The 26,754-nt window shown below is 41.6% G+C and overlaps 1 protein-coding gene across 5 annotated transcripts in view; it reads left to right on the forward strand.

Moving 5' to 3' along the window:
* Positions 1–26,754, forward strand: part of DGKI (diacylglycerol kinase iota) — a gene marked incomplete at both ends in the record, with an annotated part of 420,018 nt that overhangs the window by 279,730 nt on the left and 113,534 nt on the right. For 3 of the 5 annotated variants that reach the window (XM_080932354.1, XM_080932356.1, XM_080932357.1), the window contains one exon: positions 19,649–19,749. In XM_080932354.1, the coding sequence (XP_080788480.1) occupies positions 19,649–19,749 (101 nt within the window). Of the gene's footprint in view, positions 1–19,648; positions 19,761–26,754 lie in introns of all 5 variants that reach the window. The other 2 variants (XM_080932355.1, XM_080932358.1) reach the window with 1 other exon arrangement.

Genomic DNA, 26,754 nt, shown 5'->3' on the forward strand with positions numbered 1-26,754 from the left:
GAAGTGCTTATGACCCCAGTGTGTGTGGAACTCATTTTTGTGCCAGAGTCACAGCTGTTATACAATGAGCAATGACCATGAGCTCTCACTGAGTTAGCAGAAATTTATTATTATGCACAATTTGTGGTTCATGCTCAGTGTACTCCAGGGTGTTTTAATTTTCTGGTACTCCAGGGTGTTTTAATTTTCTGGTGAAAAAAATAAATAAACGAAATGAGAATAGGATTTTTCTTTAGCATTTTTGGCGCTAAACATGATCCGTCTCTCTTTCCTTGCTCCATATTGTATTTCCTAATATTTATCATGCTTCAAGTACTGTGCCAGGCGCCTTGCACCGACTACATAATTCCCAAGATGATAGAGTACATTGGGAATTGCGCCCTCTCTACTGTATGCATGTTCAAGGTCACAGACCAGTAGGTCATAGAATGAGATTCAAATTCGGGCAACCAGGCTTCTAACCTCAGGTGGCCTTCCATCTGTCTGGATTTTGAGTGTTTCTCCAAGCACAGCAAAGTGAGCACATTTTCAAATAATTCTTCCTTGATTCATGCTTTCAGAATCAGTCACACCTCACTGGAGTTTACTGTTGATGAGTCCGTTATACTTTTGACAGTTTGATTTGGTATCCGTTGTCTGAACTTGCTATGTGTGTCTGTCCCCCTCCGGACCTGACCTCCTTGAGATGATTAGCATATCCATATGAATCTTTGTGTTCTAGACCTACTCACAGTCCTTGACAGAGCACTGTGAAACTGAGCCATAGTTAGTTGGTGCGCTTAATGAGTAGGAAAATATATGTCTGTGAGCAACTGTGTAAAATCTTAAATCTTGTGGTGTTACAAGGCACTTCCTAAAGTTTAGTTGCCCAATCTTGTTTTCAGCACACAGATCACATTTATTAGAAATATATGTTAGCTGACGAACATTACTTTCCCTCTGGTTGAGCACCATGCTCTATTTATTCTGCGGGTTAATGATCAGCACCACCCCTTAGTACCCGAGTAGAGCGCAGGGCTTATAATTGAACAATCAAAACCCAACCAGGTAATGGTATTTCATTACCAAGCCGCTGATGCTTACAGGGTAAAATTCTCCCCTCTGTAGGCTCCTCAGTAAACGCGTCTTCAGAGACTGGCTGTCAATCATCTGATATAGCTTTTCGTGGCTCTGTGGACTGAGATCAAAGAAATGAGAAGGTCATTGTGAAGTGGGTGTGAGAGTGGTTGAGCTCCATTCCCTAGCAGGAATGTTGACAGTGTAGCTCTGTGTCTTCAGTGGGGCTGTTGGTTTTGTTTTCCAGGAGTAGGTGTGTTACAGCAAGTTATTCACGTCCATAGAATATAGCAGGCGGTAGGCGGGGCTACTTGAACACTGTAGTTAACATGAAAATACTTCATATCTGTAGCATACTATTACAGCACATAGATGGTCATATCTCCCAGTAAAGGAAGGAAGCATCTGTTTAATATGTTAGTGAACCTGGGTGGAGGCTCATCTTAAATAGATCAAGAAGATGGAGAGACGTCCAAGCACAGAGGCGCATTTGGTGCCTTCACAGCATGAACAGTGCTGACTTAGCCTTTTTTACCCATGCTATTTGGAAGGCTCCGGCATGCTTAGCTTGTTGACATTGCTTTGCTCCCTCTCGACCGACCTTCCAGATCCGACACTCTGAACTGAGATCTTTGGTTTTCTCTTCTCTCAGAACCTGTTTTAAATAGATGCTCTTTGGATCATTGGAGAGGGCTCTCTGCTGCTCCTAAAGCAATGTTGAAATGGTCTGAAGTACCCTTTCCCTGAAAGCATCCTTTTCTCCAGTTTTCTGGTGACTTTTTCGTGGAAAGCAAGAATACGTGTGGTGATAAGAAGGTGAGACATAGTGTGTTAGGAATTGTGATACTGAGATCCAACCACACACAAAATGTCAGCACTATGGAATTCTGTTCAGATTTGTTTTTATTATTTTTAAATTATTATTTTATGTGTTGGGGTGAGTTGTGCACATGAGTGCAGATGCCTGTGGAGCCCAGAAGAGGATGAACGAATGTCCTGGGTGGTTTTAAGCCACCTCAGTGTGGGTGTTGGGAGCAAAGTCCTGTCCTCTACAAAAGCAGTAGGTGTTCTTAGCCACGGAGCCATCTCTCTAGCCACTAGGATCATGCAATATTTTGGTCCTTTATGGCTGCATATAAATTTATGGATTTTAAACAAGACTGTTTCATTCCCCGTTCACTCAATAAGGCATCAGTAAGCCAAGAATATTCACATGTGCATCTTCTACAGAGTAGCTAAAATTAATAACCTCTATGTGATTAAGTGTCTCCATAGGGAAGTAGTCATCAAAGGGCACACACATGCTGCATTTCTTAAATTGCTGATAATGGTGTCAAATTCTTTATCCAGTTGCTTCAATTGATCGTCTGTTAAAAAGCATACGGAACTTCAAAATGAGGCTTTCTAGAAATCTTTCACTGGTTAGTAGCCACTTTTCTTTGGGTAACATTTTCTTCTTGCTTTTTCGGCATAAAAAAATGAAATAATGTGACCTGTTTACATTTGACTCATTATTTTCAACTTTCAACAGTGCTTACTTCAAACATCAGATACTCTGGAATATTAAAGACATTGACATCACTACCTTTCTGCCCTTGGGAAATGAACACTCCAGCATCAGACCTAATTGAGCTGACCACATTGTAATTACAATCCAGTATGACAAGACTCCAAATAGAGAGGTTTGAGTGATACTTCTGTGTCAGCAACTGTTTACTGGATATTCGTCACAATTGATTGTGTTTTTACCAATCTTTGAAATTAATATACAGCAACAGTGTTACTTTTGGTGCAGTCCCATGAGTCGTAAAGCAAGTGTAAATTCATATAACCATCACTATCACCGGAACACAGATTACGTCACTAATGTCACTAATTTTTTTTCTACAATACTACCCTGCGACCTTTTCGAATGTCATTAGGTACTTTCGTCACCCAACATCTAACAGTCACTGATCACCATAGATTTGTGTCTTTGAGAATTCCACAAAGATGAAATCACACAATCTGTAATCCATCTCAGCTGATATTTTTGACTGAGCACAATACCTTTCACATTAATCTGAGTTGTCATGTGGAACAACCATTTGTTGGTTTTTGTTTTTCAGCTGCCTTCTACCCTGTGGCTGTTTCCACTCACCTAGTGAAATATACCTGGGTTGTCGCCGGTACAAAGTGACTGTTGACATGGCTCAAACCATTAAGGAATAGATTTTGTATAAACAAAAGTTTCCACTACCTTAGGTTAAATGTTTAGAAATGAGGTGGTTGGATCCCCATGGCAAGTAGGTTTGGTTTCCTTAGTAGGAGAGCAAATGGAAACTGTTTTCAAGTGGTTTTACCATTTCCCTTTCTATGGGTAATGTTTGCAGTTCTCTTGTCCTATAGCTTCTGGTGGTCAGCAGAGGCATCAGCTTTAACTGCTAATCTCTTCAGTGGCAGTGTGGATTCTTATGCACTGACCTTAGAACTTGTAGCCCAGCCTAAGAAGCCTTTTTTGTTTGAATTTGATAGCATCCTCCAGTTCATCAATCGAAAGAGCTCAGCTTATCTTATTACAAGGTCAGTATTTCTTTTGCAGTGTGTATCAGTTGAGGTTTCTAGTATGATATTAAATGAGTGGTCACTTGCTTTGCTCTTGGCTTTAGGAAACTATGCTGCTTTCACTGTTGGGTTAATTGTTGGAGATCCTTTATTCATTTAATTTATGTGTGGATGTTTGTTTGGGTGCATGCCTGTGCCAGCTGAGGCCAGAAGGTGGTGCCCTATCCCCTGAAATTGGAATTACAGGTGGTTGTGAGCAACTATGTGGATATTAGGACTCTAACCCGGGTCCTCTGGAAAGCAGCCAATCTTCTGAACTGCTGAGGCATCTCTCCACGCCCAGTTGTAAATGTCTTCTGTTGAAGTGTTATCTATTAAGGTTTGTTTTTTCTTTTTCTTTTTCTTTTTTTTTCTGAAAGACTCTGACATTTGTTTGTTAGACTTTGCCAGTGAATGAAACCATTTGGGTGTTAGGATTTTTTTTCTTCCAACCTTTGCATTTAGCTTAAATGATCTGGAGGGAGAGAGTCAACAGTTGGAAGTACATGATCCTCTTCTAGGTGGCCTGGGTTCACAACTGCCTGTGACTCTAATTCCAGAGGGTCCAACAGTCTCCTGACCTTCCTGGACATAAGGCAAGCACATGGTATGGGTAAAGCCAAAGAGTTATACACAGAAAATATAAATAACAAATAACCCTTTGACTGGTAAATAAAATTATTTTAAAATCTCTAGGACTATTCAGGTTATTTTTCTTTACCTTGGTGGATTTTTTTATAGTTGTTTGATATTTTCAAGGAATCCGTACATTTCCTCTATGTTGACAATCAATGTCTATGAAGTTGTAAAGAGATTTTCCTTCTCTCTTTTATTTCTGGGGTCTGTAGGGATAGTTCTCTTTTATTTCTGATATTTGTAATTCAATGTATTTTTTGAAGTTTCTGCCAGTCTTGGCAGAGTTATTTTATCCCCAGTCCTGCAAATTGTCTGTTGGTTACGTTGGCTTGCCTGATTGTTTCTCTCTTTGAAATATAGTTGAGCTTTGGCCTTGATTAATTCCTCCCTACTTTTCATATTGGGTTCATTTTGTTTCGGTTCCTTAAAGAATTTGGCTTTTTCCCCTTAGTAGGCAACCGGCATAATGAGGTTCAAGCCACAAGTTCTGTCTTCTGGGTTGTGGCTGCAACTGTAACCTCATTTACGAGTGCTTCTTGATGTTCTTCCGTGGGACAGCATGGCCATACTATGTCTCTGGTAGAGGACCTGGGCAGGGTCTGTCCACTGGCACTCACGTAGATGTAGCCTGGAGAGACCCTGGTGTGCAGCACAGAAACCTTTAGGAAGCTCTTTCTGAACCCCTTCCTCTTGGAAGTCATTTCTCTCTTTAGTCCTCACCCAGAAAAGCCAAGCTTCAGTTACTTCCCTGTGACCCACGATTCCTTCTGTGACAAAAAGAGGAAGAGAAAGAGGAGAAAAAGAAACAAAGAAGGTTGATCACCCCCTCTGGGCATTGGAGTTCCTGAGACTAGAAATGAGATCATGCTGTTGATGTTAGTAATCTTAGCTGCCACAGGGCCTTTGCCATGGTGGCTACCAGTGCAACAAAATGGCCCGAATTTGAAGTGTGAGTAGATGAAGGGGAGGAAGCATTAAAAGAGGAAAACAGATTTATTTTTCTCAGTGGGTCAGAATTCTGAGGTGTCCCTTTGCTGAACTTGAACCAGAGCCCAGGCTTTCCCCAGCTCTGCCCCTGCCTGCACCTGGCGTCCTCTCTCAGATTGGATGCTGCTGGATCCAGCTTTGGTCTGTGGGAGGGAACAGTGAGGGAACACACCAGCAGGGAGGAGATGGCCTGCATTCTGGCCTTCTTCACCAATCCATTGCTAGTTTTCACCTTCCAAAGTTCCCTTATGGCTACTTTATCGCTTTATGTAGTTAGGGAGAAAAAGGGAGGAGAGGCTTCCTTCTGTAAGTTAAGTAGGCCACCAGGTCTAGAGCTTTCCTTCTGTAAGTTAAGTAGGCCACCAGGTCTAGAGCTTTCACAGGTCCCTCATCCCATGTCTTTTCTTACTCCCCTACTCAGCAAACACCACACCCGAGGCAGCAGAGCACCTCTGCAAACACGGGGGCCTGCTACCCGACCCTGGCATGTGTTCAATATAACATACCAACCAAAGTTACAATTCAGACACAAGCAAGATCTTTTGGGTGCTAACTTTCATGGGTTTGTTTGCTGCCTGAAGGAAAGTAAGCACATATTGGAAGGACAGTGTAACTTGTCATATTTGACCACAGGCTGAATGTGATTTAGCTTTGCAAAATTTATTTGGATAAAGGAAGACTTCTTGGTAACGGACAAAAATAAATTGATTTTCTTTGCAAAAGTTAAAGAGTTTGAAGGCAAGAAGGGGAAAGTATTGTCATGGTGCCGTTTTTAAGATTTGATTTGGAGCTGAACTTAGGAGTTCTTTAGCTGAAAAAGTACAGATGCAGGACCGAGACCCTTCCATCTTTATGACTGAAGTCTGCAGTTTAATGTCTGCATGCCTCTGAGGGGAGAGCCGGTTGGTCTCTGCTGCTCGTTAGGAAATATCGTAATTGTCTCTTCTAGTTGGCCACATCAAAACTCCCGGCATTTCCTTAACCTTGTGCTATATGTTACACAACATCTGTTTCTCCTGCTCATGTGTCCCTGACCCTGTAATTAGAAAGTAAGGCTTGTAATCGGAAGATATGCACACTGCAGAACAACTATTCTTTCCACAAACTCCTCGGCTCCATCAAGAGCAGTATCAGGAAGCAACGCAAACACTGTTGAAGGCATCTGTGCCCCGGTCTCTACGATCTCTGAGGTGTGCCTCTAATGCAGAAGGAAGGTCTGATTCCACAGACCAAGCTCCTGATGAAAATGCACTCACAGGCCAGCTGAGCTCCTAGAATCCAGACAGAAAAATGTCCAGATTCGGATTCATGGATTTAAAAATCTATACTAGCTGGCTGAAAAAAAAAAAAAAACCTGTTAAAAGGTCTAGGCATCCCAAACATGTTTATGTTATTCCTTTTATTATGTCCTTGTACAATTACCTCTGAACAGTAGGATTGTAGATTCTTTAATTCCTTAAAATTTTAGTGAGCCTACATCACTTCTGCAGAAGGAAAGGCAGCCTAGACGTTTCTATTTTGAAAGATCAGGTGAGAACTGCTCTGTTTATAGACTTGAAAGAAGCTGGATTCCAGGGTCAGACAGTGACACAGCGTTAGTTTTAAACTTTCTTAGAAGCAAAGCTATTTGTTCTCTAACAGTCTGCCAGGCTGTGCCCACTCCTTCCCATTCCCCTTGTCTTCCCCATCTCTCCCGAAACTATGACATTGTGTGTTGTCTGACTAGTAGCCTGGTCCTGCTGCCCACTGTTCCGGTTATTCATCCCAGTAGGCCCACAGCCGTCCTTTCCTTTCCCGTGCCTCTGCCACTCCTCCCTGCTTCTTCATATGGCAGATATGCTGAATGGAAAATTACAAGGGCAAAGCACATAAGAATTACTCTGGCTCTGTCCCTGGCTGCTTCCAAACCAATGCCCAGGCTGCAAACCCAAACAGCAGGCTTCTTTGGTCTTTGTGTAATGTAGGATTCTCCTTGAGCTCCTGTCTCAGCTTCAGTCCTCTAAAGGGGACTTCATCAGAGAAGGTTGGGGACACATAGGTAAATAAAGCACAGGTCTCCCTGCTAACCAGACACTCCAGGCTTCTGATGTAAATATCTTGATAACCCCGCCTGTGTACATCATGTTCCATGGATTCATAAGTCTTTTACATTTTGTTTTTAAGACAATTTTCAAAATACAGTCAATTCTTGAGATCCCTATCAGCCCTGAAGCTCTGTCGTGGTAAATCCAAAGCATAACTTTAAACCTCATTAAAATTTGCCTCGAGAGGAAACATCTACAGGTTTAGTCATGGAATTGCAGGTCACTTTTGGTTCTGGGTACTTAGCAGGAGGCTAGGCACTGCATTGCCTTGGAGCACATAGTTAGGGCTTTACTGTGCTGTCTGCAAGAACCCACGTGGATACTTACACTGGGTCAGAGGTGATGTGTGCTTACACCGTGCCAAGCATCTTATACTGTGACCAGCTTAGCGCCGTAATCACTGCATTGGGTAACAACTACTATCCTGCTTCTGTCGTGGTGAGAAGAGAAGAACGGTAGGAAGCTTGCTTTCTGACATATGTAAGTCAGTAAAGTGAGGGCTGAAACACAGGCCTCTCTGCTTTGAGGAAAGTACGTAAGACTATCCTCTACAGTACTTAAGATGAACTCATCATCAGTATAAACTCTGGCCATTGGCAGCGTGCGAATGTGTATGTGTATTTTATATATACATTTTAATCAGATTGTACTGTCTATCCTTTTAAAGCAAAAAGCAGGTGTGAGTTATTAAGAATTCAGTTTCACACATTTTAGATGTATTGATTTTTTGACGTTGCAGATTTCAAGCGTTGCTATCAGAAAAGGGTTACAAAGATACCCATGCTTCTATGGTTGTAAGGGCCAGTGTGGGCTCACCAGGAAGGGTCATGCATACTTCCCCCTGCAGTGAGGGTCAGAGTCTGGATCACCAGGAAGGGTGATGCATACTGCAGTGAGGGTCAGCATCAGGCTTAGCAGGAAGGGTCATGTTTCCATCTCCACGGAAGGATGGCTTCTGTGGTCTCCTATTGCAGGGGCCAGATCTAGACAGGGTTCAAGATTCGGTACACTTATGTAAAGGCCAAATGCACTAAGGATTCCCTGGATTTAAAAAACCTTATCACATTGCTTTTAACATTTATATTTACAGGTGAATTATTCATATCTATGTAAGTGGATGAACAATTTTAGGACTCAGCACTTTTTGTATAGTAAGAGTTCACTTCAAGAGTAAGGTGACTATTTGGGGCTGGTTTTGCTGGCTTGGGTGTATGGGGCATATGGGACCATTGTCAAAGTCATCTTTTGGATAAGAGAGGCAGTCCTTGAAAAGATTTCTAAATCACACATGCTCTAAATCTATTAGTGGGCAGGGGTAAAGAATGAGAATACTTTATGTGGATTTTGTAGTAAAAATATTTTGTTAATTTTTCGCATTACTTATTTATTTTGGGGTTTATTGTGCAGATGTACAATCACACAAGTCAGAGGGCATTAGGGGAATTGATTTCTCTTTCCTTTCACAATGTGGGTTCCAGAAAAGAGCCAGGTATTCAGTCTTCATAGCAAGAGCCCTTACTCCCTACTAAGCCATAGTGCTGGCCCTTACAAATATAATTATTGAACTATAACAGTAATTTACGTCTGGGAGATGTACCTCAGAAAGATCATATAGACCTGGCATTTACAGGATCCTGGATTTGATTCTCCTGTATTGTAAAAACGAAGCCAAACATAAAACACTGACCTTAAAAAAATTCAGTAAACCCAAAGTCATGGTTTCCGTTTTTCTGTATACCATGTTCTTTCAGAAGAAGTTGGAATTGGAACCTGAATAACCACAGCAGGGAAGTGTCAAGCTGACTGGGATTTGGGGAACATCTTGAAATTTGGGAAAGTGAATTATTTTTACTTTGCCATCACACATACACACACGCGCATGCACACGCATACGTGCGCACATGTATGTGTGCATATGTGTATCCATATATAGACCTGAGTTTAATCTGTGGAACCCATATAAGGTAGAAAGAGAAAATAGATTACACAAAATTTCTTCTAACTTCCACATACATGTTTAGAAATGCATCATATGCATTAAACATAATAATAAAAGAAATAAATTCCAAGCATACATAAAATATTTATGTGCACTGTTGAGGCATTTAAGATGAATGTTTCTTATGCAATTTATATATATTGCTAATATATATTTTAGCAGCATATATTATATATTGTTAATTCTAACTGTAGGATTAAACTAAACAAGTTGGCCCTCACTGCGTTTGAACTGACACCCATATAAATTCGCTTGGGCTTCCTTAACAGAGCACCACAGACTGAGCAGCCAAGTCACAGAATTGTGATTTTTTTCATACTTTGGCAGGCTAGACAAAGGTGAGGCCAGGACTGACTTGTGAACCCTGTCTCCTACACGTGAAAATGGCATCTGTGAAATTGCTCTCACAGAGTTTAAAACGGGTTTAACCAGATTCCTTTTTCCTATGAAGAAAATGGTCCGATGTGCTTGCTTCTTCCAAAATGATCTTATTTTTACTTATTTCCCCACAAGACACCAATTCTTTGCCTATTCCGAGCCATATTCTGAGATCCTAGGAAAGGCTGTGTGTATCGGTTGGGGATGGAGAGTGCAACTTGGCACTTAGCCGAATCATGCGGAATACATTGCACCTGGACTGTGTGTGTGTGTGTGTGTGTGTGTGTGTGTGTGTGTGTGTGTGACTTGCAGGTTGCAAATGGAGCCATTATGTCCAACATTTGCACTCACCATTTAATTCCTGAAAATAATTAGTGTTAAAGGTATAAAGGAGGTAAAGGAAATTCCCCTTTTACATAAGTAGATTTTCAGCATTCATTACATGGGTTCAGAGTGAGGTTGTTGGCCTGTCTCCAAATTCATTCTCTGTAAAAAATAAACTAGCAGGATTGGAGGCACATTAGATCTAGTTGACATCTGAACTCCTAAGACATTGTTGTAATGAAGTAAACAGGAAGGGGCTTTCAGACTGTAAACAGAAAGGAAGTTTTTTTTTTCTGGTCATCCTCACGGACAACAGATTTATTTATAAATGGAGTCCCTACCCTGGAAAGAAGTCTTTAGGATGTTTTGTATTTTCTGCACTCAAGAACAAAAGAGATATGTTTTATCCTTTTCTCTAGTACTGTAATAGTACTTGATGTTTTCTGACCCAGATAATAACAAGAACATATCAACAACTGTTTTGAGCAGTTGGAAGGCTTATTTATTTATTTATTTTGGTTCCATTACCAATGTGGTGATGAGCCAAAGAAGACATTGCATTCCTGAGAGAGCTTGAGTCCAGTTGGACCAGTTCAGTTGAGACTTCCTAAAACACTTATGTGAAATTAAAAAAAAAAAAAAAAGTATGTTATAGAAGGCAGGAGAAGAAACGGCTGGGGGGTGCAACTGCATTGAACCTCCAAGACCTCGGCAATTGTCAGTCTGGAGCGAAGAAGTGAATCAGCACAAAGAAGAGAAAATATTAGTTCCCAACCAATCAAGATACAGTACATTTCTAGAAGTTTCTTTGATAGCGGGATTATGTTTAAAGTTTATAAATCTGTTTATAAAATATGTTCTGTGTCAGTGAGGTGCCCCGGTGGCTACAAGCACTCCCTGCCATGCATGCCAGATAACCTGAGTTCAATCCATGCAATATAAGGTAGAAAGAGAGAACTGATTACACAGAATTGCCTCTGACTTCCACATACCTGCCCAGAAATGCATCATGCATATAAAGGCAGTAATAAAAGAAATAAATTCTAAGCATACATAAAACACGTATGTGCACTGTTGAGGCATTTAAGATAAATGATTCTTATGCAATTTTTAAATTAATCTTGTCAGTTTTATTAGTTACTTTTTGCACTGCTTTGAGAAATGCCTCACAGGAAACGACTTATTGGAGGACTTGCTTACTTTGTCTCAGGCAGACTTTTGTGATGGGTAACACACGGTGCCTAGAACACCTGTCAGGATGGGGCCGGAGGGGTGAGGGGCTGTTTGCTCACCTCTGGGCAGACTGAAAACAAGAAGCAGGGAGAGTTCCAGTGGTCGTCCGGTTCCTTCCTTTTCCACCTTCTCTTGAGACTTGGCCCTAGCCTGTTGGTGTGCCACTCAGTTCAGGGTAGATCTTCCTCTTTCAGTCCTGTCTGGAATCACCTTCACAGACATGCAGATATTAGGTGATTCCAAATCCAATCAAACTGACAGTGAAGATTCATCATCACACCGGGTTGGTGCTGACTTTTTATTTTCCTCATCTAGAATAATGTAGCGACTCTTCTGACCATAACTGTTTCCCAGGAAATCAGTCTAAAGCAGGATTTTCAGCATCTTGTTTCAATGGGACCGTGTGTGGTAATGTATCTGTTCCAGTCTTTCCTGACCCCGTGGGCTTAGAGGACAGCTGCATGAATCTCTATTGTTATAGCAAATGTTCAGGGCTGGGTAACTTTATGAGGAAAAGACATTTAAATTTTTTTAGTTCACAGCTTTAAAGGCTAACTTTAAACAGCATGTCACTGGCAAGTAAGAGCTGACCTTGGCTACATCACCTCACACAGATGACAGTGGTGGTTGTCACGTGAGAGTGAATGAGAGGTCTCCACTAAACATGAAGGGCCAAGAAGCCTGGATCAATGATTCTTTCCAAAGCCAGCACTCTTAATCAACCTCCACTTCTGTCATGGCCACAATGCAGTCCCCTGGAGGACCCCACACTGCAGTCCCCTGGAGGACCCCACACTGCAATCCCCTGGAGGACCCCACACTGCAGTCCCCTGGAGGACCCCACACTGCAGTCCCCTGGAGGACCCCACACTGCAGTCCCCTGGAGGACCCCACACTGCATGCCCTGGAGGACCCCCACACTGCAGTCCCCTGGAGGACCCCACACTGCAGTCCCCTGGAGGACCCTACACTGCATGCCCTGGAGGACCCCACACTGCAGTCCCCTGGAGGACCCCACACTGCATGCCCTGGAGGACCCCACACTGCAGTCCCCTGGAGGACCCCACACTGCAGTCCCCTGGAGGACCCCCACACTGCAATCCCCTGGAGGACCCCACACTGCAATCCCCTGGAGGACCCCACACTGCAATCCCCTGGAGGACCCCACACTGCATGCCCTGGAGGACCCCACACTGCAGTCCCCTGGAGGACCCCACACTGCAGTCCCCTGGAGGACCCCACACTGCAGTCCCCTGGAGGACCCCCACACTGCAGTCCCCTGGAGGACCCCACACTGCAGTCCCCTGGAGGACCCCATACTGCAGTAGTTGTACTGGTTTGGGCTTCGTTATTGCTTTGTGTTTCTTGGCTATTGCTTTTAGTATTTTAACGGAGTCTTTTTAGTCATAAAGAAACAGACCTTAATTCTTAATGTTTTTCCCTGTTGGTCTGTATACGAAATAAGTGTTGCAACAGAAAGATGGCAATTTATTTTGCCTGATTTTCTGGGCACATTCATTCAAATAACAGTATTCAGTTCACCCACTCCCTCTGAGAGGTTGGAAAGGGGACATACATGCCTGCCTTTGGAAGCTTAATCCCAGTTCTCATCCTGTTACAAGTGAAAGGCCACAGATTTTCTTCTAAGAAATGACACTTTTAAAACCACTCAAATCATGGCACACACCCCATACTGCTCTTCAACAAAGGAAACTCGGTTTGTCAGTTGTGAATATGATTTGACAGGATAATAAACCATTCTGCGACAGTAGACCCAATGGAAGGTTTTTAGACAGCAAATGCGTGTGGGATCTTTGCTGAATAGAGACTGAAGCCTGACATAGGAAAGGTCTGTTTTTCTGAGCACAGGGGAGCCGCAGTCATCCTGATGGTGTGTGACTCGCGTTATCCCATTAGCTCCCATTGGCTCCATCCCAACAACGTATTCCCATGGCTCCTCTCCAGCCAGAACAAAGAAACTCTCCCTGCTATTGCAGGCTTCAGTCCTCAAAATGCTTCAAGCCAGCATTTTATAGTGGAATCGTAAGACTTTTTTTTTTTTTTTTTTTTTTTTTTTTTTTTAGTAACTAGGACCCCTCTGCTGCACGGATTTGCTTCTTTTGGCCTGATAAGTTGGAAGCAAAGGGACTTCATTGTGCACTTGCCTCGGTTCCAACTGTTATTATGTTATGTTGACCACACTTATTTCAAAGTATTAATCTTAATTCCCACAGGTGTATACTCATTGTACGTGGTATTAGGCTACAGAAGGGTATGTTCCTTGTGTAAGGTACCTCGAACATACAAATAATATAATGTGCTGTTCTCAGCTGGATTTCATCCCACCTATTTGGATTGGCAGAACTTTTAGTACAAAAACCACATATTTTTTCTATACTGAAATCCCGCCTGTCCTCATGCGTGGTGTGTTTTCCTCTTCACCTCTCCTCCTGACGTTTCCCCAGTGTTCATGCTCTTCCAGCATGGAACATTATATGGCCGTGTGACAGGGGCATATGGAGACATTTTTCCTTAAAGGTTGTCAGCTTAGCAAATACAAGGGCCAAGAGAGTCCACACCCATGAGAATTCTGTTTGCAGATGGCTCTGGTCACAGGTAGAGATTATTCTCCATTTGTATGATAGCTGTTAACACATCAGACGCTTATCATATATTGTGAAAAAGAGGATAGGTGTAGATCCGTGGCATTCTGGCTCCAAATGTGCTCATGATTTAATAGTGGGGGGAAGCAAAATCCTCTTGTCCTCATCATGTTTTCCTTTCAAACAGAGTGCTATGGGGATTTTAGATGCAGGGAGCTCCTCTAGGTTCAGGGTGATGGTAGTATTTTGGACTATAGGAGGTATAAATATCAGAGAAGCACAGATATTAGAAAGATGTTTAGAAGAAGAAGGGCACAAGAGAGAAAGGACTTCCTGGACACTTGGATGGGAAGTCAGAAGACACCATTCAACAAAAGTCCAAGGGGAAAAAGAGCTTCTTGGAGAAGAACTAAGCACAGTGTGAAATGCTGCCAAAATGTGAGTTAGGCTGAGAAATGACAGTGGGGTTAGCCTGCAAAAATGGAGCAGAAAGAAGAAGTGGAGAGGGGAAGCTGGCAGCCAGATATTCTATAGCATCAAAAGTAAATGTGCATGGTGCAGATGTGGTAGTTTGGTTTGAGTGCAGAGCAGATGCTTTTTCGTAGAACTCAGGACCACCAGCCCAATAGGCTGGGCCCTCCCACATCTATTACTAATTAAGAAATGCTTTATAGGCTTATCTGCAGTTCCTTCTTATGGAAGCATTTTCTTAACTGAGGTTCTCTCCTCTTGCATGACTTTAGCTTGTATTTGGTTGAGATAAAACTAAATACATCCCCATACAGAAAAATGGGCAACCTGTGAAGGATTCAGCAGTAACGTGTGTCTGGTAGTAGGATCACATGACATCCCACCATTAATGTAATTTTTGAATTATTCTTACTGAGTTTAAAAGCTTCTGAACAGTTTTAGAATCCTGAGGCATTTTTTCACATCTTCAGCAGAAGAAAACTGAAGATGACTGTTTTGTAATGAGTTAGCAGGTGCCAGAATTCCATTTTAAATCTCCGCTCAGAAACCGTGATTCAATTTGTTTTATTGTAGAGGTCTTCTTGGAAGCGTTTATATTTAGATTCTTTTCAACATCAGTTGCAAACAATGTCCAAAGGAAACTTTCAGCAATTTCAAGAATATTTCAGAAGGAAGCTTCAGTTATAATTGTATTTAAGTCGGGCCCCACTTGGCAGCTTATGTGAAGAATTGGTGGTTGGTGTTACTGAATTATTGTCATTGAATTTAACACTATGTACCTGAGGTGGTCTTTCTGGTAAAGAGTTATAGTTCTCAATTTCCTTTTCATATATGTGGCTCCTACTAGAGATACAGTGATAGGTGGGGAGACCAGAGCCCCGAGTGGATTTACCTCATGACATACTGGTCAGACAGAGCACAGAAATGTATCGCTGTGTCAGAATGGAAAGCAGCCATGTGAAAGTGCCAACCTTTCCTAAAGGCTCATGGCCATGGTGGTCCATGGTGACTCATAAATACTTATTGGAAGTGATGGTAACATGATGCTCTAGGTACTGGAATTGCAAAGAGGAAGTGAGTTATACCTGCTATGTTTTCATGTTAACAATTAATATTTCAATTACGGGCCCATCAAAACATAAGGACTAGTGGAATGACTTCTATTAAAGCTTAGTTAACCAGGCATGGTGGTGTACAGCTTTACCCCAGCACTAAGGAGGCAGAGGCAGGTGAGCTCAAGGCCAGCCTGATCAACTGAGTAAATTCCATTGACAGCCAGGGCTGCAAAAAGAAATCCGGTCTCAAAACAAAACAGAAAAGATTAGTTAGAAACACACTTTAGTGTACCTAGATTATGCTTAAGTAGAACCTTGTATTGACTCGTCTATAAAGACATTAAGGGATTTCATTTTTATTATTAAATCAAGCCTGAAGGTGGAAAGAGACAGGGCTATAATTGTTTTCTGCCTTGGTAAAGCAAACCAAACTTCTTTGTGATTCTGTACAAAACAAATCGATCCACTTATATAATGAGTTTTTCAAAGGGGTGCACCTTGAATGAGCCATCTGAGAAATGTTAATTAAGACAAGAGATTCACAAGGTATAGCATGTCGAATAATTATATAATTTTAAGGGGTCTCATCTGTAACATGTATTAAGTTTTTATACTTAACATCTTTGAGTAAAGTTTCTTGCAAACGTTCACTGTTTCTAATTGTATTTTTGGTTAATAGATTTCATAAATATATAGCTCTCAATTTTGTCTCCCTTGAGTTTAATCCCTAGCAACACACACACACACACACACACACACACACACACACACACACACACACACACACACACACACAAGAGGAGGTGGGGGTTATCAGCAGCATCTATGAAGGATCAGAGTAGAGTAAGAAAATGGTGCTGAATACTTGGAGTTCTTGCAGTGAGTGATGGGTCTTTCCTACCTCACAAGGCAAATGCTGTGTGTTATATAACTAAGAGAGGTGATTAAACAGTGACTTTAGACTCTGTATAAGGTTGCAGAAGAAATTAGTGTGGAAAGGACAGTTTGCAATCCCCACCTCAATAGAAAGGGCAATTCACATGTTTCTGGCTCTCTGGTTGGAAACTCAAATGCCCTCTGCAAGCTCAGTTTAAAACTCTTGATGCAATGCCTACATCAGCATGGGTGCCTGTAGATGTTGGTTGGCATGGAGGCAAATTTCTTTATACTGAACTTCGGAGTCATTTCTATGCTCTACTAACTTCCTTGGCAAAATGTAATTTTAGAAAACTAATGGCCAGGCTCTTCCCCAGACTCTAGGGGACAGACAGCTTTGCTGTCCTCCACTTCAGTCAGCCGACAATGGGACACTAATATAATGTGACACGGGGATAAAGTTGAATTGCTTGGCTTTCACTTAATTTCAATGCACTTTTTTGTCCTCTGTGTTTTTAGCTGTCCAGTTTCTTGCCATTGGCTGGCTTTGTGAAATACCAAGTTGGAGATTATTCAAGAGTGTGGAATGTCATGACACCATATGGAAAAGACAGTGCTCCTGCCTCAAGACCCTCACTAGAAATGCCCAGGGAGTTTCTGTATCAGTTTAAAATCTTCCATTGTCTCCAAGTAGCAGATGCTGTTGCTGAGCAGGACCTTAGGGGAGAAATGATCAGGGCAATTATCCAAATGCTATTAGCTCCTGCCTCTTTGACACTTAAAATATTCTAGGCACCATCTCAAGGTGTGTCACATTCAATGATTGGTTCTCCTTCTTTTCCTATGAGGTTGTTCTTGTTGTCACTATTTTACAGACGAGGAGACTAAACCACAGATGAGCTAGGAGGCATAAAAACTTTGCTTCAGACACTGTCACTCTGCTTTGGAGCCTAGCTTCTTTCAACATCCGCATCTACTGCGTAGGCAAGGGTCAAGAATGATTGGAAGGGAATTTCCATTACTTAGTTTCTGGTCTGGTGCCTTAGAAATTATTAATGGGTTTCAGTTAAGTCAATATTTTTTTAAGGTTTTAGGTCATCATTTACTAGGAAGCCAAACACATGATAGCTTAGCTAGAAGGCTTAGTTTAAGAAAATTCTTATTGGTGTCTGTTGTAAGTAGTTGTAAGAAGGTGGGAGCTAAAAGCAGTAAGAAGGTGGGTGGATAAGAGAATCCAGTGCTGGTTAGTGACACAATTATTGCTTAGCTGATTATCTTGGAGAAGAAATAAAATGTCAGTTCACTTGGGATCTACAAAGCTCCATTCAAACACCTGATTCTATAGTATGTCAATAGAGGGCTTCACGGATTGGAGCTTAGTGTGTTGAGAGGCAGCATTGTTTGGGGTGGAATCAGTGGGCAAAAATGTGAAGCTGGGAGGTAAATGTGGGAAGACAGGGAGTAGTCTCTGATGGGGCTAGGATGGATGTTACCATGGAAGTAGAAGGCAGGACTGGCCAACAGTTCTCTACATTCTGTTTACAGCTGGCAACTACTTCCCTAACGAGGTCTCTAGTCCTGTTGCCTCTGGACTACTGTGACAACTAGAGCTCAGTGCCAATTGATCCACTACTATCTCTAAAGAATATTTACACAGAACTCACTCCGCCTTGTGCGCATCTCCTGCCTGTCATCACAGAATGTGCAGACATTTCTTTTACATGCACAGACTTTTAAGTCCAACAATTTAAATGCAGGAATTTAGACCATATATGGCTTTCCATGACCTTTAAAAATATGTCATAGCCAGATTTCCCTTTAAATCAATATAAATCTATGCATCCATTCACAATACCTGCCTCATGTTTTCTTGCTAGGATGTGTCACAGTTTACTTAACAAACCTCACCTAACCTATCTATTGATAAATAAAATACTCTTGACACCAGGTAGAGATCAGCTGGCCTGGCTAAACTTTTTATGGGTTTGCTGTCTTAGACAAGGACTCTTGGTTTTATTTATCTGTAGTCTCATGGTCTCAGTATCTCAGAAGAGTATTGTATAATAGTAAGGTCAGAATGATGAGTGTAGGAACTACATCTGCCTTATAGAGCTATGTAACCTTAAAATCATTTTATATTTTCAAACCACAGTTTTATCAGTTGGTGAAATGATGCTTGTAGGCATGTGGGACTTAAGTTCTGGTCTACTGATCTGTAGCTATCCCATCAAACCAGCTCTCTTTTTATCATGGCTAATATACTTGTGTCAGGTTTATTCCCCTGTGCTTCTACCATAGCCAGCACAATGTCAGTAGATTAGCCACCCGATGGTCATACTTTGAGTTATGGACCGCCCAGTCATCACATCGATCTCCAGAGATTGCTCAGGATTAACCTCTGTATGGTTTTGTACTTGTGCCTTTTATATACTGTGAGCCTCATGTATGTCAACCTACTAGCCTCCTTACAATTTGTATACTTATATACTTACATTGAAATACATACAATTTTTCTCCCTTTCTGTTGTTAGCAATGTTTATTACCATTTACTATTTAAAAAAATTAAGCAGCAGTCTTGTATTTGAGAAAGTTCTTTCAACCAATGAAACTAAAGTATTCTCATGAACCAACAGGAATATATTGCTCCACAGAGGAGGTGATAACAATTAAGTTTGTTTTTATTCAATTTAGGCCTAGGATTAAACCACTTGAAGATATAATTTAAGACAAATGCCCAGAATCTAGGCAGTTGAACGTGATGCCTCAGTGAATTTGGTGCTTCCTGATTAACTGATTAAACACATTTTGGTCCAGCCTGCATGAGTTCTTTCAACATGTGTTCCTTTTCAAGGCACCTCACAGGCAGCTTCAATTTACACTATCTCTTAACGAGGTGGTGCTTTCAAAGACTCCTCAACAGAATGAGAAATCTCAACCTTGGTCTTGTGTATTCTAGATACTTAGTTTGTACTTTTAAATACCTTTTTCCAGCTTTGATGATTATAGACACGTTTACTACTATTTTGTAGCACTTACACGTTCCCACTATTTTTCATTACTTGGGTAATTATTATACCACAAAACACATGATCTTATTTGAATTTTTGACAGATGAATAGCAATTTTTACTAGGGATGTTTTCCAGAGCCTTTTTCGCCGGGCCTATGTTCTTACAAAATTGCAGCTATGATAGTTTTCTAGTAAAGGACTCCTTAGATAACATTTGTGAATTTCTGGTTTGTAAACAAACCTTTTCTTTTAACCCACAGGAGATTCGATTGCCCCTAGTCTCTCCGGGTCCTTTCCTCAATTTCTAGTTCCACTCCATCATGATATCTGACCACTTGGTTCTTGTCTTACAGTCCCCAGTCTGTCCCAGATCGCCTGAGGATCCGCGTGAACAAAATCAGTTTACAAGACTATGAAGGACTCCACTATGACAAAGAGAAACTCCGGGAAGCTTGTAAGTTACCAGTGCCTGAGAGGCACTTGGTGAGTCTCTTTGGTCTTGGTTTCTCCATCTTTTGATGGGTAGAGTCATTGGTCCTCCTGTCCAAAAGCACAGCTAGAGACGGGAAGAAGGAAGTGGAAGTAATGGGGGAGCTCCTGGTGATGTTCCACATGAGCCAAAGGAAATAGGAAGGGTGAAGGGAAATGATGGACTGGGTGTTCTGACTTATATGCTCTTGGTTTACCCACCTCTGTAGTTTCAGCTTCATCTAAAATCAGATCTACAGAATGTTGACACAGAAACATCTAGAAACTAAGGAACCTCCACAATTTTTTTTTGTTGAGCTTGCTTTGTAAAATCATTCCAGTGTTCTTTTGATCATCGGCTGAGTTATATGGAAAGGCCCACCTGTACTGTTAGCTCCTATACTGTTGTAAGATGTCACACCAAGGACCATGATCCTGGAATATAAGGGAGGACTGTTTGTAAGTTGTAGTTTGAGTCAATGTATGAATTATATGAGTCTCTATATTCTTTGTTTATCCTTGAAGGCACAGCTAATTGTTAATCTATGTCACCAAACAGTACTTATTGGACATTGTTTATATTCTGATCAGTACTTCAGATCAGTTTCTACACCATGATTGATGTGTAGACATAATGGGCAGAATGGATAATAGATTATTATCGTAGTTACTACATGTATTAAATTTCTGTGTTAAGATACCTCTTACTTGTGGGAACCAATAGTTAGATGCGAAAGGATGGAGTAAGGGAAGACCAGTACTCAAGAAAACAGACAGGAGCGTTGCTAGAAAGAAGGGACTTAGTAAAAACAAAGCTTTGTTAAGCCCAGCATCAACTGGCCCAATGTGGACCTGAATTGTAGAAGAGGCCAGCAGTTAAAATTGGGGAAAATGGTGCTGGGGAGGGAGAGAAGCAAAACATTCTTGGGAGAGTGGCTTCCAAACTCTGCATTCTTTTTTTTTTTTCTTTCATATATTTTATTTTATGATGGTAAATTTCAATGTATAGAAAATCAGAAAAAATTAAACTGAAATCTTCTAAGTTAGAATAAACTCTAGGCAATACAAACAGGGCTAATTTGATTTTATGTTTTTTCTTGAACTTCACACAGTCTGTGACTTGTTTCTGGGATGTTCGGGGCTTTCTGGGGTTAGTATCCAATTATCAGTGACTACATATTATGTCTGTTCTTTTGTGACTGGGTTATATCACTCAGGATGATATTCTCTAGATGCATCCATTTTCTTAAGAATTTCCTTAAGTCATTGTTTCTGATAGCTGAGTAGTACTCCATTGTGTAAATGTATCAAAATTTTTGTATCCATTCATCTACTGAAGGACATCTGGGTTCTTTCCAGCTTCTGGCTATTATAAATAGAGCTGCTATGAACATTGTGGTACATGTGTCTTTGTTGTATTTTGGAGTGTGTCTGGGGTATATGCCCAGAAGTGGAATAGCTGGATCTTCAGGTAGTACGATGTCCAATTTTCTGAGGAATTGCCAGACTGATTTCCAGAGTGGTTATATCAGTTTACAACCCCACCAACAGTGGAGAAGTGTTCCTCTTTCTCCACATCCTCGCCAGCATCTGTTGTCATCTGAGTTTTGGATCTTGACCAATCTGACTGGTGTGAGGTGGAATATCAGGGTTGTTTTGATTTGCATTTCCCTGATGGGTAATGATGTCTAGCACTTCCTTAGATGTTTCTCAGCCATTCGATATTCCTCAATTGAGAACTTTTTGTTTAACTCTATACTACATTTTTAATAGGGTTGTTGATTCTCTGGTCTCTAGCTTTTTGAGTTCTTTGTATACCTTGGATATTAGGCCTCTATCTGATGTGGGGTTGGTATAGATCTTTTCCCACTCTGTTGGCTGCCGTTTTGTTTTCTTGACAGTGTCTTTAGCCTTACAGAAACTTTGAAATCTCATTAAGTCCCATTTTTCAATCTTTGACCTTAGAGCTTGAGCCATTGTGTTCTGTTCAGGAAATTTTCTCCTGTGCCTATGCGTTCTAAGGTTTTCCCTACTTTCTCATCTAATAGTTTCAGTGTACCTGGTTTAATGTGGAGATCTTTGATCCACTTACACTTGAGCTTTGTACAAGGAGATAAGAAAGGGTCTACTTTCATTCTTCTGCATGCTGAGTGCCAGTTGGACCAACACCATTTGTTGAATAGGCTGTCCTTTTTCCATTGAATGTTTACAGCTCCTTTGTCAAAAATCAGGTGATCATATATGTAAGGGCTCATTTCTGAATCTTCTATTCTATTCCATTGATCCATGTGCCTATTTCTGTACCAGTACCATGCAGTTTTCAGCACAATTGCCTTGTAATATAGCTTGAGGTCAGGGATAGTGATTCCCACAGATGTTTTCTTGTTGTTGAGAATGGATTTGGCTATTCTAGGTCTTTTGTTATTCCAGATGAAATTGCACATTGCTCTTTCCAACTCAATGAAGAACTGGGTTGGAATTTTGATTGGGATTGCATTAAATCTGTAGATTGCTTTTGGTAAGATGGCCATTTTTAAAATGTTGATTCTTCCAATCCATGAGCATGGGAGATCTTTCTATTTTCTGAGATCTTCCTCAGTTTTCTTCTTTAGAGGTTTAACGTTCTTGTCCTACAGGTCCTTCACTTGCTTAGTGAGAGTCACACCAAGGTATTTCATAGTTTTTGTAAACTCTGCTCACTTAAGGCTGAACTGGCACAAGCTTTCTCAAATGGAAATCCTCAACCCAAGGAAGATCTTTCAGTTGGTTGTTGGGGTTTCTGGGATCTGCAGATGGCATTGAGCAAGGGGCCTTTTCCTGGTAGGTTGTTCACTAAACCTCTGAGAAGTTCTGTGAGGGGCCTTTTGTTTTTGACTCTCTCATCTGTCTGCTTCAGTGAGCTTCCTCTTCCACTGTCATCAGTACCTTGCATTCCCCACAAGGCTTCTGCTCTGTTCTGCCCTTTCCTTTTCTTTGACAGCAAAGTGTGAACTGAAGGACAGAAGCCATTCTCTGAGTCTCCGAATTTCTTCCTGTTGTTAAGAATCCATCATGAATTCTGTTTTCTAATATAAAGGAGGGCAGAAGTGACAGATCAGTACAAGGTCCGATTTTACCCCCTGACTGGTGAACATGGACATGTAGGAGGAGGTGTGGCTACAGCTGGACTAAGCTGACTTTCTGGAACCACTCACAAAGAGCAGCGTTCCATCCCTCCCGTTTTCAGGGTTCCAGACTAAGAGCTTCCGATTATTGAAAACACTAATAGCTTCCAGTTATTAAAAACCAATAAAAGATAATGCATCTTAAGGCTTGCTTTACAGCTTTTCATCCACTCTGGAGAACTTGGCTGGGAGCAGGGGATATCTGAAGATTTTGGCTGACAGAAGTTTTGAGATTTATCTCTAACGTTCAGTTATCCATTTTATCTCCCCTGTGCCCCCATCTCTCCATTTTTGCTGGAGGTAATTGTGATTTGAGTTTTTCCAGGAAGATGACATTTTCTGGCAAGGGCTTTCTTAAATAATAAAACTTCTGTCCAAGCAAACATCTTAAATTGGGAACAGTAACTTGGCATAAGCACAGGGCAGATAAACTCAGCAGTGTCGCTGGAAGTCAAGGGAATGAGTGAACTTTTAAAGGGGAACACAAAGGAACTATATTAAGGATCTGAGTTTGAAAGGAAAATCAATTGAGAGGAAAAGCTGCTGAGTCAGCCATTCTGGTTTTAACAAATGGCGGTGACGTTTGTAAATTGTGGGTACAAGAGTAAGCTTAGCTTTTGAGGCTAAGAATTTACTGACCCTTGTTCTTTTGCCTTGCAAAAAGTCTATCATGTGACTGACTACAGATCCACAGAATGGCTGACAGAGCTCAAGCTGAACATGAATGAAGGCCAGTTCAAGTTCATATGTGAAGGTCACACCATTAGATACATTACTTCAGAAGCAATAATTAGATGAACTCCCGAAACACATAAAGATACAAAGGGTCCCAAAATTGTTCCCTGATCTACATTCCAGAAAAACAAACAAACTGAATTCACCTCCAAGCATTCATTTATTGGTAACAAAGTCTCAGCTGAGCAGTGGTGTGATGCTGTATTTAAAATAATAGTTTTCTTTTTTGATAACAGAAGTGAGTGATTTATCCAGGCACCCTGGGCTGTTTGCCACCGATATATAATTCTTTCCTACACATGCATCTGGATGGTTTTTCATATTAGATTACGAACCTTGGATGTTTGCTGGCTCACAAAGTCCTGCTGTAATCTTCAACTCAGGGCTCTCTGGTAATCCAGTGTGCCTTATTGTTCTGCTCATTTCAACAGACAGAGACACAACTTTACTATTTCAGACACATTCTGTCTTCCATTAAGCTCCATTTCTCTGGTGGTATAGAACCGTAGGGTATAGAAATGCTCTACAGCCTCCCCCCCCCCCAGCACTTGTTGATAAATTTAATTATTACTTAAAACTCTGTGCCTTTGCTGCTTATGATTTATCAGTTCTCAGGGTAAAAGTGGTGATTTTCAAGATAGGAAGGGAGAGTGTAAGGAAAAAGTTAAACCAAATCTTTTATAATGACAACAGAAAATTGCTATTATCAACTAAATGAGATATTCAAATGATTCAGTAGTGAAGTGTAGAAGTAATTACACAGTCCATGGAAGGACAAACAGCTTTCCACATGGTTGTAGTTCTAGCTGCAAAAGAGACTTAGCTGGACTTACAGTTCCATGTGCATAATAATTCAAGTGAGGTCAAAATTACCCAAATCCCACCCAGGCTTGTTACACTTACTTTTGATACCAGCTAACTCTACACCTTTTTATTCAGTAAACAAGTACAACCTTTAATTATTCCCTCAAAACCCATTGGGGAAAATGAGGCAAGCTTTCTGGAGATACAGACCCCTGACTCAGGATCCTAAGTGGTGTGGGGGGGTGGGGGAAGCTGTCACATCTGCATGGTGACAAGCATGTTAAAGCAACTGATGGGAAAAGGGATCAGAAAACCCAAGGTAGGGGGAAGGTTTGGACTCCACATCAGCCAGAAGACTGGGAGCAGTTTTGGTTGGTAAGAAGATTGGAAGAGAATCACAGAGTTTTGTATTAAAGGAACATGAAGCAAGGGAGGGGCAGTATCTGAAAGGGTCTCATTTCAAAGGATCAGTGTAGTTTCTGTGAAAAAGTGCGAAATATGGAAAACCGTGAGCATGTTTCCATGTACAGGGAGAGGGACAAAGGTCTGGGGAGTCCACGTTTTCAAGGAACTGCACAAGCGAGAGTGTCGGGTGTGGGGAAAGTGCTGATGGGGGGTTACCTTTCAGAAAGAAGCCATGCACACATGCAGCAGAGCACTGCCTTGTCTGGTCTCAGTGGGACAGGATGTGCCTCACCCTGTAGAGACGTGATGACCCAGGGAAGCGGGAATGGGACCACTCTCTCAGAAGAGGGGGAGGGGGTGAAGAACTCTGAGAGGGAAACTAGGAGTGGGGACAACATTTGGGATGCAAATCAATAAAATAATTTTTAAAAGGTTTAAAAGAGAGAGAAAGAGGAAGGACAGAAGGAAGAAAGGAAGGAAGGAAGGAAGGGAGGGAGGGAGGGAGGGAAGGGAGGGAGGGAGGGAGGGAGGGAGGGAGGGAAGGAGGGGAGGGAGGGAGGGAGGGAAGGAGGGAGGGAAGGAGGGGAGGGAGGGAGGGAGGGAAGGAGGGAGGGAGAGGGCATCAGATTTGAGGCAGCATGGTTGGACCTGAGGTAGGAGAACATTAGATGTGAAGATGCTAGGGAAAATGACTCCTGAGGAGAGCAAGGCAGAAGGAGCTGGCTTCCAGAGAAGTTGCTGGGATGCAGGGGAGTATTGTGACTCTGGCAACCTTTTCCCCTCACCCAGATCTGTATGTTCACATTAGGGCTTATCAATCCTCTATCCCAAGGGAAAAAATGGTGGAGATGTGTGGCCTGATTTCTGCAGGCCAGAGATGTGATATCTTAGAAGAACCAGTATCTTAAAGTGGCAGTCCTATGCTCTAACCTTCTTAATACTTGCTCACATATTTCCCGCCCCACACAGGAGGGGGCATACAGAGGAATGTGATACAGGCAGGATTTCATAGGAAAGGAAAGAGAAGGAGATGTGGGGAGGAGAGGATGGATGTCAAATCTGCAAACCTGGCTTTTGAGCTGAGCTGGAACACAGTAGGTGGGGACTGCTGGTCTGATAGGGTGCTGTTGGATATCAGTCTGCAGCAGAGGCCTGTATTCAGATTCTGGATCAGGAAGACATTGTGCACATAAGCCCATGTAGTATGTTGAATAATAGCCTGAGGCAATCGAAGTTACCAGGTAGACTACAGAGGGACTGCAGATATAAGAATCAAAATTGTTATTTAAGAAATATTTCAGGTATGAGTCAGGAGGCCCATGAAGAGTTTAAGAATTAATTTTAAGTTCAACTTATTAAGAAGAGGTGATACATTCAGTAGAGTTAATGACAGAACAAGGATACAGAAGGGCGTAGTTTCTGATATTTAAGGTAAGTGAGGAGAGGCAGTGAGAAAGACATCAGAGAGCAAAGGTGAGTTTTAGTGGAGTTGTCCCATGGAGTCCCAGGGAGCAGCTTAGAGTCCCCTCACCAGGGTCTTAAGTCACATACAAGAGGATAGTAGAAGATTGTCCATTAACAAGACTAAGATAACTAGGTAAGTTTGGCCTTGAACTATCACGTTGAAACTCTTCACACTGGTTGACTTCAGTTAGCATTCTAGCAGCACATATGTAGCTTTGTTCTATACCTTTGTCTTATGCAGAGTTAGAGTTTTTCCATTGGCGAAGCATTACATTTTGGCCATGCAGTAAGTATTGACTCATGACCAGCATGGATGATAGCTTATCCTAGAATCATGTAAGGATGAGTCTGAAATAATCAGGTAAGCAGATCTTCAAAAGAGGCAGACGTGATTACCATAGCCCTGAAAGAAGAATTGC

The sequence above is a fragment of the Micromys minutus genome, assembly GCF_963924665.1.
Source record: "Micromys minutus genome assembly, chromosome: 18".
NCBI lineage: Eukaryota > Metazoa > Chordata > Mammalia > Rodentia > Muridae > Micromys > Micromys minutus.